Source organism: Tigriopus californicus, chromosome 2 (genome assembly GCF_007210705.1).
Source record: "Tigriopus californicus strain San Diego chromosome 2, Tcal_SD_v2.1, whole genome shotgun sequence".
NCBI classification, from domain to species: domain Eukaryota; kingdom Metazoa; phylum Arthropoda; class Copepoda; order Harpacticoida; family Harpacticidae; genus Tigriopus; species Tigriopus californicus.
Window position 1 is genome coordinate 14895100 of NC_081441.1, and position 14238 is coordinate 14909337.

At 40.4% G+C, this 14238-nt stretch overlaps 1 protein-coding gene across 2 annotated transcripts; it reads right to left on the bottom strand.

Moving 5' to 3' along the window:
* Positions 1–5818: 5818 nt before the first annotated feature.
* LOC131893274 (uncharacterized) lies at positions 5819–11607 on the bottom strand. 2 transcript variants are annotated; one of them, XM_059243255.1, is made up of 2 exons: positions 11036–11607; positions 5819–6709 (listed from the first exon to the last, which is right to left on the bottom strand). In XM_059243255.1, exon 2 carries the CDS (start codon positions 6593–6595, stop codon positions 5909–5911), a length of 687 nt encoding a protein of 228 aa, XP_059099238.1. In that variant the 5' UTR covers positions 6596–6709; positions 11036–11607; the 3' UTR covers positions 5819–5908. The 2 variants fall into 2 exon arrangements, with proteins under 2 accessions (XP_059099238.1, XP_059099239.1); XM_059243256.1 differs by having other exon boundaries at positions 5819–6621; positions 11018–11607.
* Between the last annotated feature and the right edge of the window lie 2631 nt (positions 11608–14238).

Genomic DNA, 14238 nt, shown 5'->3' on the forward strand with positions numbered 1-14238 from the left:
TGCACCTTGAGCAGTCGGCTGGTCGATCCAGGAAATGTGAAATGATTCCGAAACCTCATCATTGAGCACAACAAAGTCACCAACAAGAAGAACAACATCGACAGCAACGAGATCTACACACTCGGAGGAAACGAGACAACATCTCACGTAGTTCCTTTAGAGCACAAAAGTGATTGGAAAGCCGAGAGGAGACGTCTCCAAGCAAAGGAGGCGCACATTTGAAACGGTCCGGCCTTGCTTACTCATCCATATGGGATTCGAACCCAGTTTCCGTGTACGTAGTGACTTGATGCCGTTGGGCCAGGCAAGTTCAACGATTCGACGAGTCGTCGGTCTCGCAATAACCTTGCTTCTTGGAGCTCGTTTTAAAGAGCAGAAATGATCTGGCCTGCTCTTTGTCCGGCTACGGAAGCATTGCAATGGACTTTATTGTCTAGGACAAAAATTGGATTCCGCGCCTCTCGAAAAGGTGAACGGGTTCTTTGTATGCAAACAGTCAGGGCTTGATTACACGAAATGAAGTTGATACTGCCAGTCAGTCAGTCAGTCAGTCCCATCAGTAGCTTGGAATTCATAATGTGCTTGAATGTCCACGTAATATAACTTTCGGTGGGAATTTCATATGGGAGTGTTCCAATGATTTGGCCACAGGAAATAAGTCCCAAAAACTGAGAAGTTTTTAACCCTCCATGTGAGTACAAACATGTGGCTCGGAAGAAATTGGAAAGTGGGTCTCAGACAATACCCAAAGGCTAAACTGTGAATCGTGCTATAATAGTATTGGGGATTATATTCCCTGTAGCAGTTAGAGAAGGGCGTGAAAAATCAAACCAAAAAATGCTAATAGCTAAATAATAATATAAGAATATTGCCTCAGAATATGACCGAGGCTCCGCGTATTATTGTGAAGAAAATTGTCGACATTTCTATTTTTCTACTAAAGTGAGCAAATATCACTTAATATTCGCAATAGCTTTCAAGGCTTATCAAAACCGTTGAAATGAAACAAAAATAAAAGATTATGAAACGATCAAATTCGAAAAGTCTTGTTCACAAAGTTTTGAAAATATGTTGGATGCTAGCCCGTGTATTACAAAATCTCCAGAATTGAGCACCTGGGCCCATTCATCGTCAAAATGGGAAAGGCCATCGTTAGGAGACGCTCAATTACGACTCAGATAACAACAAGTCTCAAGCAAGAAAAGCGAGCACAAAAGAGTCACTTAGTGATTGGGAATCGGTTCCAAGTTGAGTCGTTGTAGCTTAATTAAATGCATTTTAACAAAACTCTCATGAAAAATCACAGAAACTGACTGTACAACACGCCTATTTGTTTGAGATTTACTTCCAGCCAAAGTTGTTTTTCCTCTCAGCCATTTCATGACTGAAATTGCTTTTGATATTTTCAACGTAACAAATTAACCAATGCATTCCAAAACTTGAGCTATGAAAATGATGAAGTAAGTAATATTTGAATTTCCCGCCTTAGCTTTCTGTCAGTCGTTCTCAAATTGTCACTAGTTGTAACGTTGAGCTGCCGAGTCTAAATTTTTCGCTCTTTGACCATCATGTTCAACACTCTGTGAATCTTTTAATGATATCCCATGCATGCCAAGAGCTCCCAAATTTGGAGTCTTTCTCCGTGAATTCTTTCCATTCCATTTTCCGCTTCCATGAGGGGCGCAACATTAGGCTGGATTGTTGACTGAATGTCACCACCAATGTTTGCCTAAATACTCGCGAAATCAATGCCGAGATCTACGTGTGGCAAGGCCGGATTATTGGCACAGTGGTCCTTCTGTTGCTGAGATAAGACGTGGAACCCATAGTTTTGCAATGTCAGGGCCAAAGGGCCTCTTTGTTTCTGCAGTGCTCGGTCTGAGCGCTTGGGATTGCACAGAGCAAACATTAATCGATCCCCAAAGGACCCTTTAAGAGTCAACTTCCTTGATTCAAACCCGGTAAGCGAGCGAACAGAGTCTGCTGTCTCATAAAGTTGCGGTGTCAGGACTCGGCCAAGAACAACTTTCCTAACGAGGACCCTAAACTTTAGATCAAATTCATTTGACGCAACCACCACTCCCGTACCTCAAAAATGTCACCATCAATCAATCAGGAGACAAGGTTGTTCTTGCAACCCATAGGGTTCTTACGCTACTCGAAATATGTCTTACGTTCTGCACTTCAGAGGGCGCTTTGGGAGTTAGCCTGGACCAAATGAATGGCCGGTTCGGCCGATTTCTCAATATTGAATTATAATGCGTTTGAGTTACTTTTGGCTGATTCCATGAAAATCCTATTTATAATTAGAGACCCGGGTCACATAATGTTCGGAAAAGAAATTGCTCTCAAGGCATGTTTCGAATAGTTTATTCAGCAATCTACAATGCCTCTTCCTCATTTCGTTTGGGCTGTCTGACGTTGCAGATAAGGGCTCCTATTAGATGACAGACAACCTTATGGTCCAATCCAAGCAACTCGGTGGAAGCGGGATTCGACTCAAAATTCGAAATTTTTGCGCTCTAGGACATAGGGGAACGTATTTCATGTACCGCATTAAATTTCACGTTCAATGCTACCATTGGTACTCTTGTGAGTAAGAATAACTCTTTGGAGAGTGGTTTCGGATCTCTTGTGTTATTTAAATCGCCGTTCCTAAGACCCCTAGGCTAACATTCAAAGCGTAAGCCAGCATCACACACGAGCTTCTCGCTCAAATATCTTTTGGGGTGGGCCTGTACTAGTGATGGGTCGAAACTAACAATCGGACTTTTCCCGAACCGCATCTGTAATGTACGCTTGCAACCCTGGCTGATGTTGCACTTTCCATTTGGAATTTCGAGCCGAGTCAGGGCTATGACTGTTAAGATTATACGGTGAAATCAATATTACACGGTAAACGACGTAATGATACCAGTATCATTCGTTTTATAGAAACTTTTGAATGTTTGAAAATACATAAAATTCAAGTGAGCAATGAAAAATGTCCCATTGAATGGATTCATTAATGATGAAAGTGTTAACTTTTTGGGCATAAGTCATCTCGAAAGGACTTTTCAACACCTCATGCGATTGAGTTGCTGGCTTGACCTTTTTATATAACCGATCAAAAGCTCAGACCTAGCCCTAATTTCCTAGTTTGCAAAGCAAAACACGTCAACAATCGCCGACCGACGGTCCGGGCTGTCTGCTGAGGATGTTGTGAATTCAGCCTAATTTCGGCTTTAAATAGTGCCGACAATTCAAGAGTCACCGACTTCACTTTCACACGAATTTGAAAAGATAGCTTATACGTGAGACCTGAGAATTTTCCCTAGCGTTGTGGTCGCACTTTGTAAGCCCAAGAGGCCCAAGAAAGTTATGACTTAGACGGATGGCAAGTACGCAAAAAAGCTCCCAAACCCAATTCGTTCCAACACCAAATGAGTTCCAGCCAAAACTTGGGTTGAACCCAGAACCAAAGAGTGCTGGGCAAATTGAACCTGCTTGTCGAGATTCCGGAACAGCTCTCATTGTTGCGCTGTGACTGCCTGCCTTATTGGATCGTTTCCAATTCTGAACGAGGATTAACAACGCCTGGGTTGTGAAACGTTGTTCCTAGTCAAAATTTCGTGTAGATCAGTACTACAGGAATGGATCGATGAAGGCGACACTTCCTGTTCGTGTGACGCTCTTGTCTCGGTACATGCAAATCGTACCTATCGGAGTACAATGATATCTCTTCGCAGGGTCGAGTCAATGTATTCGCCTTTCATTGCGTACCTGTGCCTCCTCTTTGAAACCTGATCCATTGGAATCTTACATTTTTAGCATGGAAATCTGGGCACAGACGACAAGTGTGTTGAACAATCTCTTCAACAAATCTGGCGACCCTGTGGTTTGAACTGAATATTTACTGAATCGACTCACACGATGATAAATATGCTATTTCGGTTTGGATTATCTATGGTTTATTTTCGGCTAATATCTGCTCTCACCAACTGAAAAAGAAGCTTACAACTACGCGCATATTCACCTTTGGAGATTGATCATTGCTTTTTTATATTTTTTTCATGGGAAGTATAGCTTATGGATTATAAACGTTATGATTAGAGGATTCGAAAGCAACCAGATTTCAGAGATAAAACCTTTATAAAACATTTAATCCAAAAAACCTGAGCATTTAATTCAGTATTTCAATATAGGTGAAGTGTTTAAAAGCTTAAAACTATTGAATTGAAGTTGCTATAAAAGCTGTCAAGAATGGAACGTTGTCAAGTCAAAGAATTTTAAAGAAATTACAGACGAAAAAAGGGACACAATTTAGTCTTTTTAAGATTAATTTTCCGATTGAGCCAAAACAGTGTTACACCACAAGCTAATTCATGATATTTTAACCAATAAAACCAATTTGTTTTATGTAACAAATGTTTAGAATATGGCCCTATATCATTTTCTGTTTTTCTAAGCTGTACAAGGAGTGAAGATCAGGATGCAAAATACTGCAGTATTGATTAAGGCCAAAAGGTACACAAGAATTGTAACTCCTCCATGTATGGAAATCCAACCCATTTAGTACAACTGCAACATGCGTCAAAAGCAAAATCAAAATGTCCATATTTAGAACTGGCTGAAAAAGAAACGTTGATTTTGTGGAAAACACCCAAATATTTCAAAATACTCCAATGTCATAAAATATTTTGAGTTTTTTTCTATTTCTTTTTATCGTCACGATTATTGTTTGTACTCAGTGACCAAGGTTAAATTTCTGAATTGAGCCAAGCGAAGAAACCAACCTTTTGAGAAGTTGTGCGGGTAGAGGTACGCAATGGCCTTGAGCGAATGTTACTCAAGAACTTGAAAATAAACAGTTTCGAAGTTCGACTGAAAAATATCTCAAACTCACCAAGCCACTTGTTAGCATCTCTCCTACAAACCACCTAATATAAATTATTTTGCTTCAAGATCAAAGCCACGCTTTCATGGCTATAAATACAAAGTGCATTTATCGAGAACACTTGCTTCATATTGAGTCGCTTGATTGGACCCACTTTGAGGTCCCTTTACGTCAATCAAGGCAAAGGCATTTGAGATCCACTGCACATACCCACATACTTGTAGTGTCTACATACTGTGCTAACTAGAAGGCGCTCGTCATTCTTGATGGTCGCAACCACGAACACACCTTGAAGTGCTAACACTTGTAACCACCGAGAATGCTGTTTGTTGGGATGGACGAGAACCAAATGGATCGATTGTCCCAGCCTTCGACTTCTAGAGACAATGGACGGGAACATATTGAATTGTCTTCTTTCGGCAACATCACTAATTGGGGCCTGATCTGTTAACAAAAAGGTTACCAAAATGTCCTTGGTGGTTTGGAAGTGCAAACTATACTTTAGCGTCTTTCTGGCGGTGTTGTACCCTGAATTTTGTATCGACAAATTATTGACATGATTATTGACATATTATTGATATGAGACAATTATGCATAAACCGTATTTGGAGGAGCAAGAGGGTCCATACATAGGATGCTATTTTTTCTTATATTTGACCCTGGTCAATCCAGATGGCCCCTTAAGATGTGTTTATTCCTAAATCATACTAACACATATTTCAAAGATCCTCTGACGGTTAATGACTTTACCCTGACGTTTCCTTGGGTCTTAACACTCTAGAGATCAATAATAGAACAAAAATGTAGCCCAAGCTAATTCGTTTTTCCCCAACTCATCATCAAAGACGTAATTGCCAGGCGAGAAAGGATCCGCTGTAAAAGAACTTCTGAGTCCTGACGCTCATCCGTTTTCCTACATCTTTTGAGCCAGAGCTGTGACGGATGCTATTAATTCCAGGTCTAATAAAGCCCCTCTGAGGAAAAACAATCAACCCAAGGAGAGGGTAGAGCGACGTCCTAAGTCAACATTCATTAGCTCCTTACCTGATCCGAAAGACGACGTCTCGCCATTAATCTAAGTTTCTCATTGCCAGACAAGACGGCCGGGGAGGCCATCGAAGAAGACCCATAGGCAGAAGGACCGTAGCTGGATCGCCGACCCTTGATGAAGTTTTCGTAGTAATGATAACTATTCGTACTGTATCTTCGAGACGGATGCAGCGACGGGTTCAAGGAGTTGTTCTCTACCGAGTCCGTGCTCCTCGCTTTGGATATGGCCCGATGGCGCAGGATGTACTTGGGGTCCATCAACTCCTCAATGGAGGAATTGGAGGACAAGCCTGGCACCTTCAAGGTGTTGCAAGAGGAAGTGCTCGACACCAAAGTCACGGCACTGGCTGAAATCGAGCCGGACCAACTCCGGAAACTACCAGAACTCTCGATGCTGGCTTGGGACAATCTTCTGGTGTTGTCTTCCTCATTGGGATCACAATCAATGGAGAGAGAGTCCAACTGAGGTTGCTTAAGACCAGATTCGTCTCCTTCATCGGTGGTGTCCTCGTCGTCCAGCTCATCTTCGGCGTCTGGTGCGTCTTCTTCCGAGGTGATGCGCAAGGTCATGGTGACACTGCCTCGACGCGCCAAAATGGGAAAGTCCTCCTCATACACGACACTTGGACGACGATCATCCGCAGACAGAAACTGATGGCTCCTTTGCATTCTTGACGAGGTTAACTTCCAAGTCTCTAGGCAAAGTAGTTTTTGACTTGTGACCCGAAACCCGGAAGTAGCACTTTACCATGAGAATCTGCCAATTAACTGATTGCGATGCATCTGAAAGTTAAGTCCCAACTTTCGTAAAAGACGATGGAAAAGGGCGAATACAGGCAAAAGATATTGGTGGTGGTTTGTTTTGAGCAATATGTAGTGTTGGTTAAAAAAAACCGGGATCCGGAATATTTGAACTCCATAGCTTATCTGATAAGAGCTTACCAATCAAAGATGACTTTCACATCTTTAAAGACAAAACTTGGCCATAAACGTCCCCCCCTTTGATAGATATGTTCCAGCTGATTTATAGCCAAAGCAATATCTACCAAATTGGTAAAGTCAAAATAATTTTACGATCCCTGTTTCAAATGGATCGATAAGGCTGTATCGACACGAAAAATAGAGAATCGTTGCAATAATGTCTGTAATTGGAAATGACACAAGAAACACAGTTTTGAAATTTTAGAACAAGGCTGAGATTCACGTTGAGACACTGAATTTCGAGAACCAAGAATCCGTTTCGGCAAACAATGTATGGCACTCCATAAGATCCAATTTGAAAAGTACAACTCTCTTGTATTCAGTACAACTTAATGTCGCTTCCAATAGGAAAAAAAGTTGCTTATATCTTCTTGAAGACAATTTGGAAATCGATGATAATGATCCACATGAATGAACACAAAGTGCCTATTGAGCCATAAAATTGGCCGTGGCGTCTGGTTGTGACATGTTGTGCCCGTACATATTCTACGTTTTGGGCGATCCATTTTCTTCGCTATGTTGGCGTCTCGGCAAAATGAGTGGTTCAAACGAATGAACACTTATTCATAGAAATGCAATGTCCAGCCAATGAAGAAAACAAAGCGCTAATCACTTTTGTCAGATCCAAATTCTTTCCTTTTATGAAAACCAGCTTTCATGGGTAGAGTTTTGAATCTCACCAACGCAAAAGGAAACTAAGGGCCTCTGTTGGAAACTTCATTTCATTCCTGCAAGTTCACAAGTGGCTGGAAAGTAAGCCATCAACGTCATAAATGGTATAACGTTTTGCAAACTAGTCAGATATGTCAGAAACTTTCTCGATTTTGTATCCTGTATTCCTTTGAATATTGATGAAACGGAGTGCTAATTGAAAGGCTTGAATATTCATGGAAAACTTAAGCTGTCTAGTTTTCACGTACTATCAACAGTCTGAATATTGATTGGGCGGCTAGAATTTCAAAACCAAAAGGTCACATTGTTTCATCATTCGAATTGATAACTTTGATCCGTCCATGTGCGCTAAGATTCATTAAAATATAGCTATTTTTGTCTAACGATTTGCAATGATAAATTTGTTTTACATTGTTTAGAAACGCATTGCTTCGTTGCCTATACTGATTTGGCTTAAAAAGCAATGGTTTATTGTTTATCCTGCACATAAGGATTAGACTTTATGGCATCAACATTGCTGATCTCATGGGGAAAAATTTTATTGAGAAGGGCTACCATCGTGAGTTTGTTTTAAACTAACAATACATTATATCATGTAAATTTTACTTCCTTTTTCCTTTTTCAATGGAATAACAGCAAGTAACCACGAGGAAACTCCGTCAATATTCTACATTTCTCAGTCAGTGTGACCATCTCATTTCATAATTCTAAGTTGCGCATTCTTGGGCGACAATGTGTAGACGAAAGATGTTTCCTTTGAGAATGCATGACGTTCATAAATCCCAGCCGACCATGATAAATCAGTGAGACAATGTTGTTGTGAGTCAAGTACGCCTCCACAAAATATATTTTCATTACAACAAAAAGCGAGGCGCAATCAGCTGTGTCAGATATCCACAACAAACTCTTTATCAACCTTCTGAATTGAACCTTCTGGATCGATAAAATATCAATACAGAATATCAATTGCTCATTTAACTGGAATGGTATGTTCATTACGGCCAATAAAGGTTCTGCAAATTTCAAGCCGTCTTTCAGCCATCCCAAGTTTTGCACAAAATAAATCTGTGCCTTGATCGAGATCCTCAAGAGCTCAAGACGACCGAAAGGAGAAAGTATGAGCGGTACATAAATAGATTGCCGACACAGAAAAGATCCGTGAGCAATAACGATTAGGCAGACATGGGGAGAAAGAGAGAAATAATTGACCATGAAACCAACATATTTTGATTGTCCCCGTTAAAAAACAGTTTTAGTTGAAGCATGATTTGTAATCAGTCCAGTCTTTGAAAAGCGATAAATTAGCTCGAACAGTGCATTATCGTCATTCATTTCTTTTTCAGTAAGATCCATTGCAACTCTCAACGACTGGAATCACGATAAAGGAGGGTTGAAAAAGCTAGTTACTCACAATCTATTGAGAAGATTTTAGCTTAAGCTTTTTTCATCGCCCTCTACGCTCTGGGCCTTGAAATATAAGCCTTTGAAATATTGTTGATGCGCCATCATTTTTTTGCCCGAGAACCTTATTTCATTCCTGTCTAGTTTTCGTTACATCATATCAATTGCTGCATGTTTTCCTCCCTGGTAATACATATCGAGAAAAAAAAAGATAGTCGTATCATAATTGAAGTGAAGATATTAGTCACCCTATCAACTGTTTTGTTTTCTTTCTAAACCCCCTTGATCGCAAGCGCCTCTGGCGGAAAGTGAAGATCACTTCTGTAAAAAGCTTTTCGGCAAATTCAGGTCAGCTTTGGTGTCAAGATCATACTTTTTTCCTATTTCAATTTTATGTATAGGATATGTAGAGCCAAATTAGTCTCCTCATGTCTGACGAAGACCCATGAGTGGTCGCCCGTAGAGAGTCTAGCTAGATTCAATCTCAAGAGAGAGAAAAACTAACCCTCCAAAGAAGAAAGGGCATAACATGGATGGATAAGCAAGGTATCTCTGACGTGTGGGGGGGGCATGTGCAAGTCAATTTTGTAACTGCAGACATGCAGGCATGTTAGATGCCCATTTGTGTGCTGAGTGGTTGATTATGGCAATGACCACGCTGAGGGATAATTAGAGGAACAACTCACAAGAACTTGTTTTCTCAGCCTAGGGATGAAATAATAAAGCGTTGTACACTTCAATGGTGCCAAACTTGTTCCTTATATCGCTAAATTATAGTGAAAATCCGTTTGCCTTTTCATCGAATTTATCACTCGTCATACTTTTATTTATAAGGGTTGAGTTCATGTAAAAACATTAAGCAGAACCCTTTTCCTTTTTCATACCGTTTTTCTTAGCCTTCTCGTGTGTGAGAACGGAAAAAATATTTCCAAACCTCCAATTAGACGTGCAAATGAATTACGTCAAGGTACAGATGGAAATATGAAATGCTACCGGCCGAATCAACTGACAAACTATTTGTCTTTTTAACTAGCAATTTTCCTCCGTTAAGACAATAGTCATAAAAAAACTTCAAACAAATTCTAAATTACAATATTGTATTGTATATTACGACTTTCGTCATGTCAGCGTATAAAATGAATGAACGAAAATGAATATATACCCTTGCATTAACTTTCAATTACTCCTATTTATAAAACAACCGATTGCCGTTTCGACTTTTTAGGGTCAAACTGATTTCCAAATCGTCATTACATTGAAGCTTTCATTTACAAGGGTAACGTTTTACAGCATGGCCAACACATCCTACAAGATAAGGACGCCCTTATGGGGATTCTAAAAGCTCCAATCCAGCTCCAAAGGGTTTTAAGTAGAATCAATTAAATCACTCCAGACTTTCCAGTTTTAGTTGTTTTCCCACGTGTGCGGGATTCCGACCAATAGTGATATTTTCTGTTGATCCGGGAGAAATAGCCCAGACGTTTTCCAATAGAATTTATTGGAAGCTGATACCGGCAAAAGTTCAATAAGCTCTAAATTCTAAATTTTGTTTGCGGCCTTTTTTCATCGGATCTGAGCATCAGTTTTCATTTCAGTTGAAGGTCAACTCAAATTGAAATTGGAACTGATTGGATCCTTTGGGAATTTGGCGAAATTATGAATTAAAACTTTTTCGCCCGGGTCAAGGTACCTTTTTTCATCATTTGCAAAACTTCTTTTCAATGATGTTACCGACGGTGAACTTTTCCTATTTTCGAAAGCAGAATTTGAAACTAGTACTTGAAATGCCATGCCTTGAAAAGGGTATCAGTTTTAGCCGTAAAAGTAAGAGATTAAGATGAAATGGTGTCTGGTGTGTTTTCTATTTTCAAAGCCGAAAGTTCCAGATTGGACGTGCGATTCCAGATGCTTGGGAACATATTTTTTTGTACCCTCTTTTTGTACTTCTGAAACTTGAAGACGATGGTCCAATCCAAAACGAAAGTGGGCCATCTTCCCACCTGAACTCGTTCGGGTTTCGGTCAAGTCATAAATTACTCCTGCACTTCAATTCACCTGGTTTGGTTGTTATACTTTGCTTCACTTCACTCAAACTGGATATGTGTTTGTCGGAAAATCACAGGAGCACTCTGCTTCCCCACTTCCGTATTCAGTGGACACGTCCTTGGCCATTGTTGTTGGTTGTAATAATGGTGTGATAAATGTTGAAGTTGTCGCGTCTGCCACTCTGGCAACAATTGTTCGCATCTCCTTTGTGATAAAGGATTTTCAAATTATGCCTCGGCCAGGCCGCTTCAGCCCTCCAAGGCCATTGTTGTTTTGACTGGAGCGGCGACGATATGAGTCTGTGGACCGTTGTTCACGACTGACTCCGCATTCAACAAGTCTGACGAGAGAAATAAGGTCGTTCCACTCCTGTGCCGCCCATTGGGACTGCGAGATGGATGGAACAATCTCGCTACTCACTTACTTACTTACTCGCTTACTTCCTTCCTTATTTCCTTACTTCCTTTCGAATTTCGCTTGATTGTTTGGAAGCGAGAGAGCGAGAGAGCGGGCCAACGAGAGAGCGTGCGAGCGAGATCCAGCGGAACGAGGGATCCGAGCCACACGAATTAGCTTGGTGCCCTTCATCGGTACTAGAGCCCTCTAATCGGTACATTAGGGCTTGAAGGCAAAAGGGCCCTAGACCGGCCTCTCAGAATGACATATTTCTTTCGAAGTTTGCTTCAAATCCATATGATCAGTTTCTTTTGAGCTCTTCTGTGTGGAAAGTATACGTAAATTGTTAGTTAACAATGGGGCTCGGTTAACTACAAAGAAGCATTCCATTGTTTTGGTAAAAGCATGAACCTTTGGAGGAAATAGGAGGGGCCACTTGCATATTGCTCATTTTTTTATGAAGACATTGCCACCCAATACCTTTTGAAGCTTTTTCACAAAAATGGTTACAGACACATGCTTGAATCTCTTAAAATACAAGTGAGATTTAGAAAAGATCAGTAGAACACAGAAAAGATAATGATATTTAGCTTGCAACGAATGTACATGATGTAGAACATTTTCATTAAATTTCCGTTAGAACAGTTGACAAAACTTGGCATTCTACTTTTGTCGCCATTTCCATTCCATGCCTAGGTTACATAAACTTTGCCCAAGACCACTGGGTTACTTATAAAGGACCACAGGTCTCTTCGTTTCTCATTGCTGCTTTTGGAGGCCCGCTCTCCCATGATTGTGATGAGGATGGCAATGATGAGGTTGGTGGTGGTCTAAGAGGCCTTTTGGGAGGATGTTCTCGTTCCACTCTCGGCTACGTAGACCACGTATAACTAGAAATAGTAGCAGGGAGGAGAGGACAGGGGTCTCTCCTTCAGGCAGAAGCAACAGACCTGAGATGGGATGTTCGTCTTCGTTTTCATGTTTAAAGGTCTTCACGATGTATTTTCAGACATGGGAGTCGTGAAAACCTCGATTCTAAAGTGCCGCTGAATAATCCCATTCTTTCTTGAATTAATCAGAGCGAGCGTCTTACTTTCATCCCCGGCCGATGCAAATGATGGTCACCCTGCTAGTTTCTAGAAATTCCGCCTAACATCATCTCGAAGAAACATTGTAACCACATTTTGTTGCAAACGGAACTAATTCGCAATAGAATGCTGGATTTTAATGGAATATTGATATACCTATGCCAAGAACTAAATGCTAAAAGTGAACGCCGTCGAGTTTTGCCTGAGGTCAGCTTCCATAACAAATTGCGGGAAACTGTTTTTTTTTCGCTTAGCGCCTAGGGAAACAAGCATCATTTTGGGCATCAAAATAAATGCTTAAAAGCCACTTGCCAGATGAAAAAAGAAGCCGTAAGCTCAATGGCCGCGAGCATCTCACTTGTGTATGTGTGTATGTGTGTATTGACTCATTGAAGCGGGAAAGGAAGATGACGTCATCGTCAAATTTTGAGAGATCACTCCTACTTTTGAGGTTTCATATCTCTTTGCTGAGGGATTAAATTGAAGGTTCAGTTCTTTTATCCATTAAAGGAATGGTTCATGCAGGTAGGTATTTTTATAAACTGTTTAAGTTTCATTCTTTAACATGAATAAAAACTAATTTTAGAAGAAAAATGCCGTTTTGCGGCTTATTTTTTTGTATTTTAGAATTTTGTATTTTTGCAATATCTTTTTGAAACCTTAGAAACTGTTATTGCCCAATATTGAGATTTATATCTTGGATTTTTAATACCTCTACTGTTATGAAAAGTGCCCCAATGACCTCCCAAAATTTGTGCTGCTTTTCATCGTGCAGCTGCTACTTCAATGTGTCAATAGAGCACGCTGGCAACGAACTCCACTATTCATGTCCAGAACAGAAGCAACACAAGAAATGGACAGGCAAGCTTGGAAAACCCCAATTGTTACTACCACTTCCAACTCGTCTCCTTGGAAAAAAGGTTGGTGAGTGGATGAGAAAAAAAAACATTATTAGAGGGAACTTCCTGTATCGGGTGAAAACAATTGACAATGTTTGGGTGACAGCAAACAACTCTTTTGTCGTGAGACCATGTAATATGGCTTTTCAAATTGGGCTGGAAATCTGTTACCAGTAACACGCTTTGTTAATAACATGATATTGCTTAGAGTGGGTGCGCGTATGAATGAACAGCCAGGCAACCTTAATTAGATTATAAAACCAAGACCTCTTTTGATAATTGGGGGTCTGACCCAATGCCTTTTGATGCCCATCCATCATTCATGTACAGTATTACAATAATGATATAAGACAACACAAACAAACATGAATGAACATTCATACCATGGTACCACGAAACAAGGAAGTCCGTTTTTCCTTCTAAGCAAATTAATTGGAATGAAGGATTGAGATTATTTTTGCATTCGCCGAAGAAGGGCCTTGTGCTTGACTAATAAACGCAAGACCAAAGCAAAGAACTAAAATGAAGCGCGGGCCAATCAGCATCAATGGGTATTGGAACATTTATAACATTATCCTATCCATAAGAATATCGAGGCATTCAAATGAGGAAGCTTTCAAATCGATTCGCTTTTCACTTATGAATGATTGGACGCCCTCAATTGAAGTTTTTCGGAAATTCAAATGAATGATGGTCCACCTCCCAACCTAAATCGGTTTAGTGCCTTTCCATTGTTCCTAATTGACCTCGTGCTGAGGTGATGACTGATGACCAGACTTTGGGGAAAATTGGCTGAAACGGGAATATTTTCCCGAAAGCGTCGAAATCA

Bases quoted from the DNA above. Each gene is read 5' to 3' on its own strand.
- LOC131893274 (XM_059243255.1), bottom strand. From the start codon at position 6,595: ATGCAAAGGAGCCATCAGTTTCTGTCTGCGGATGATCGTCGTCCAAGT.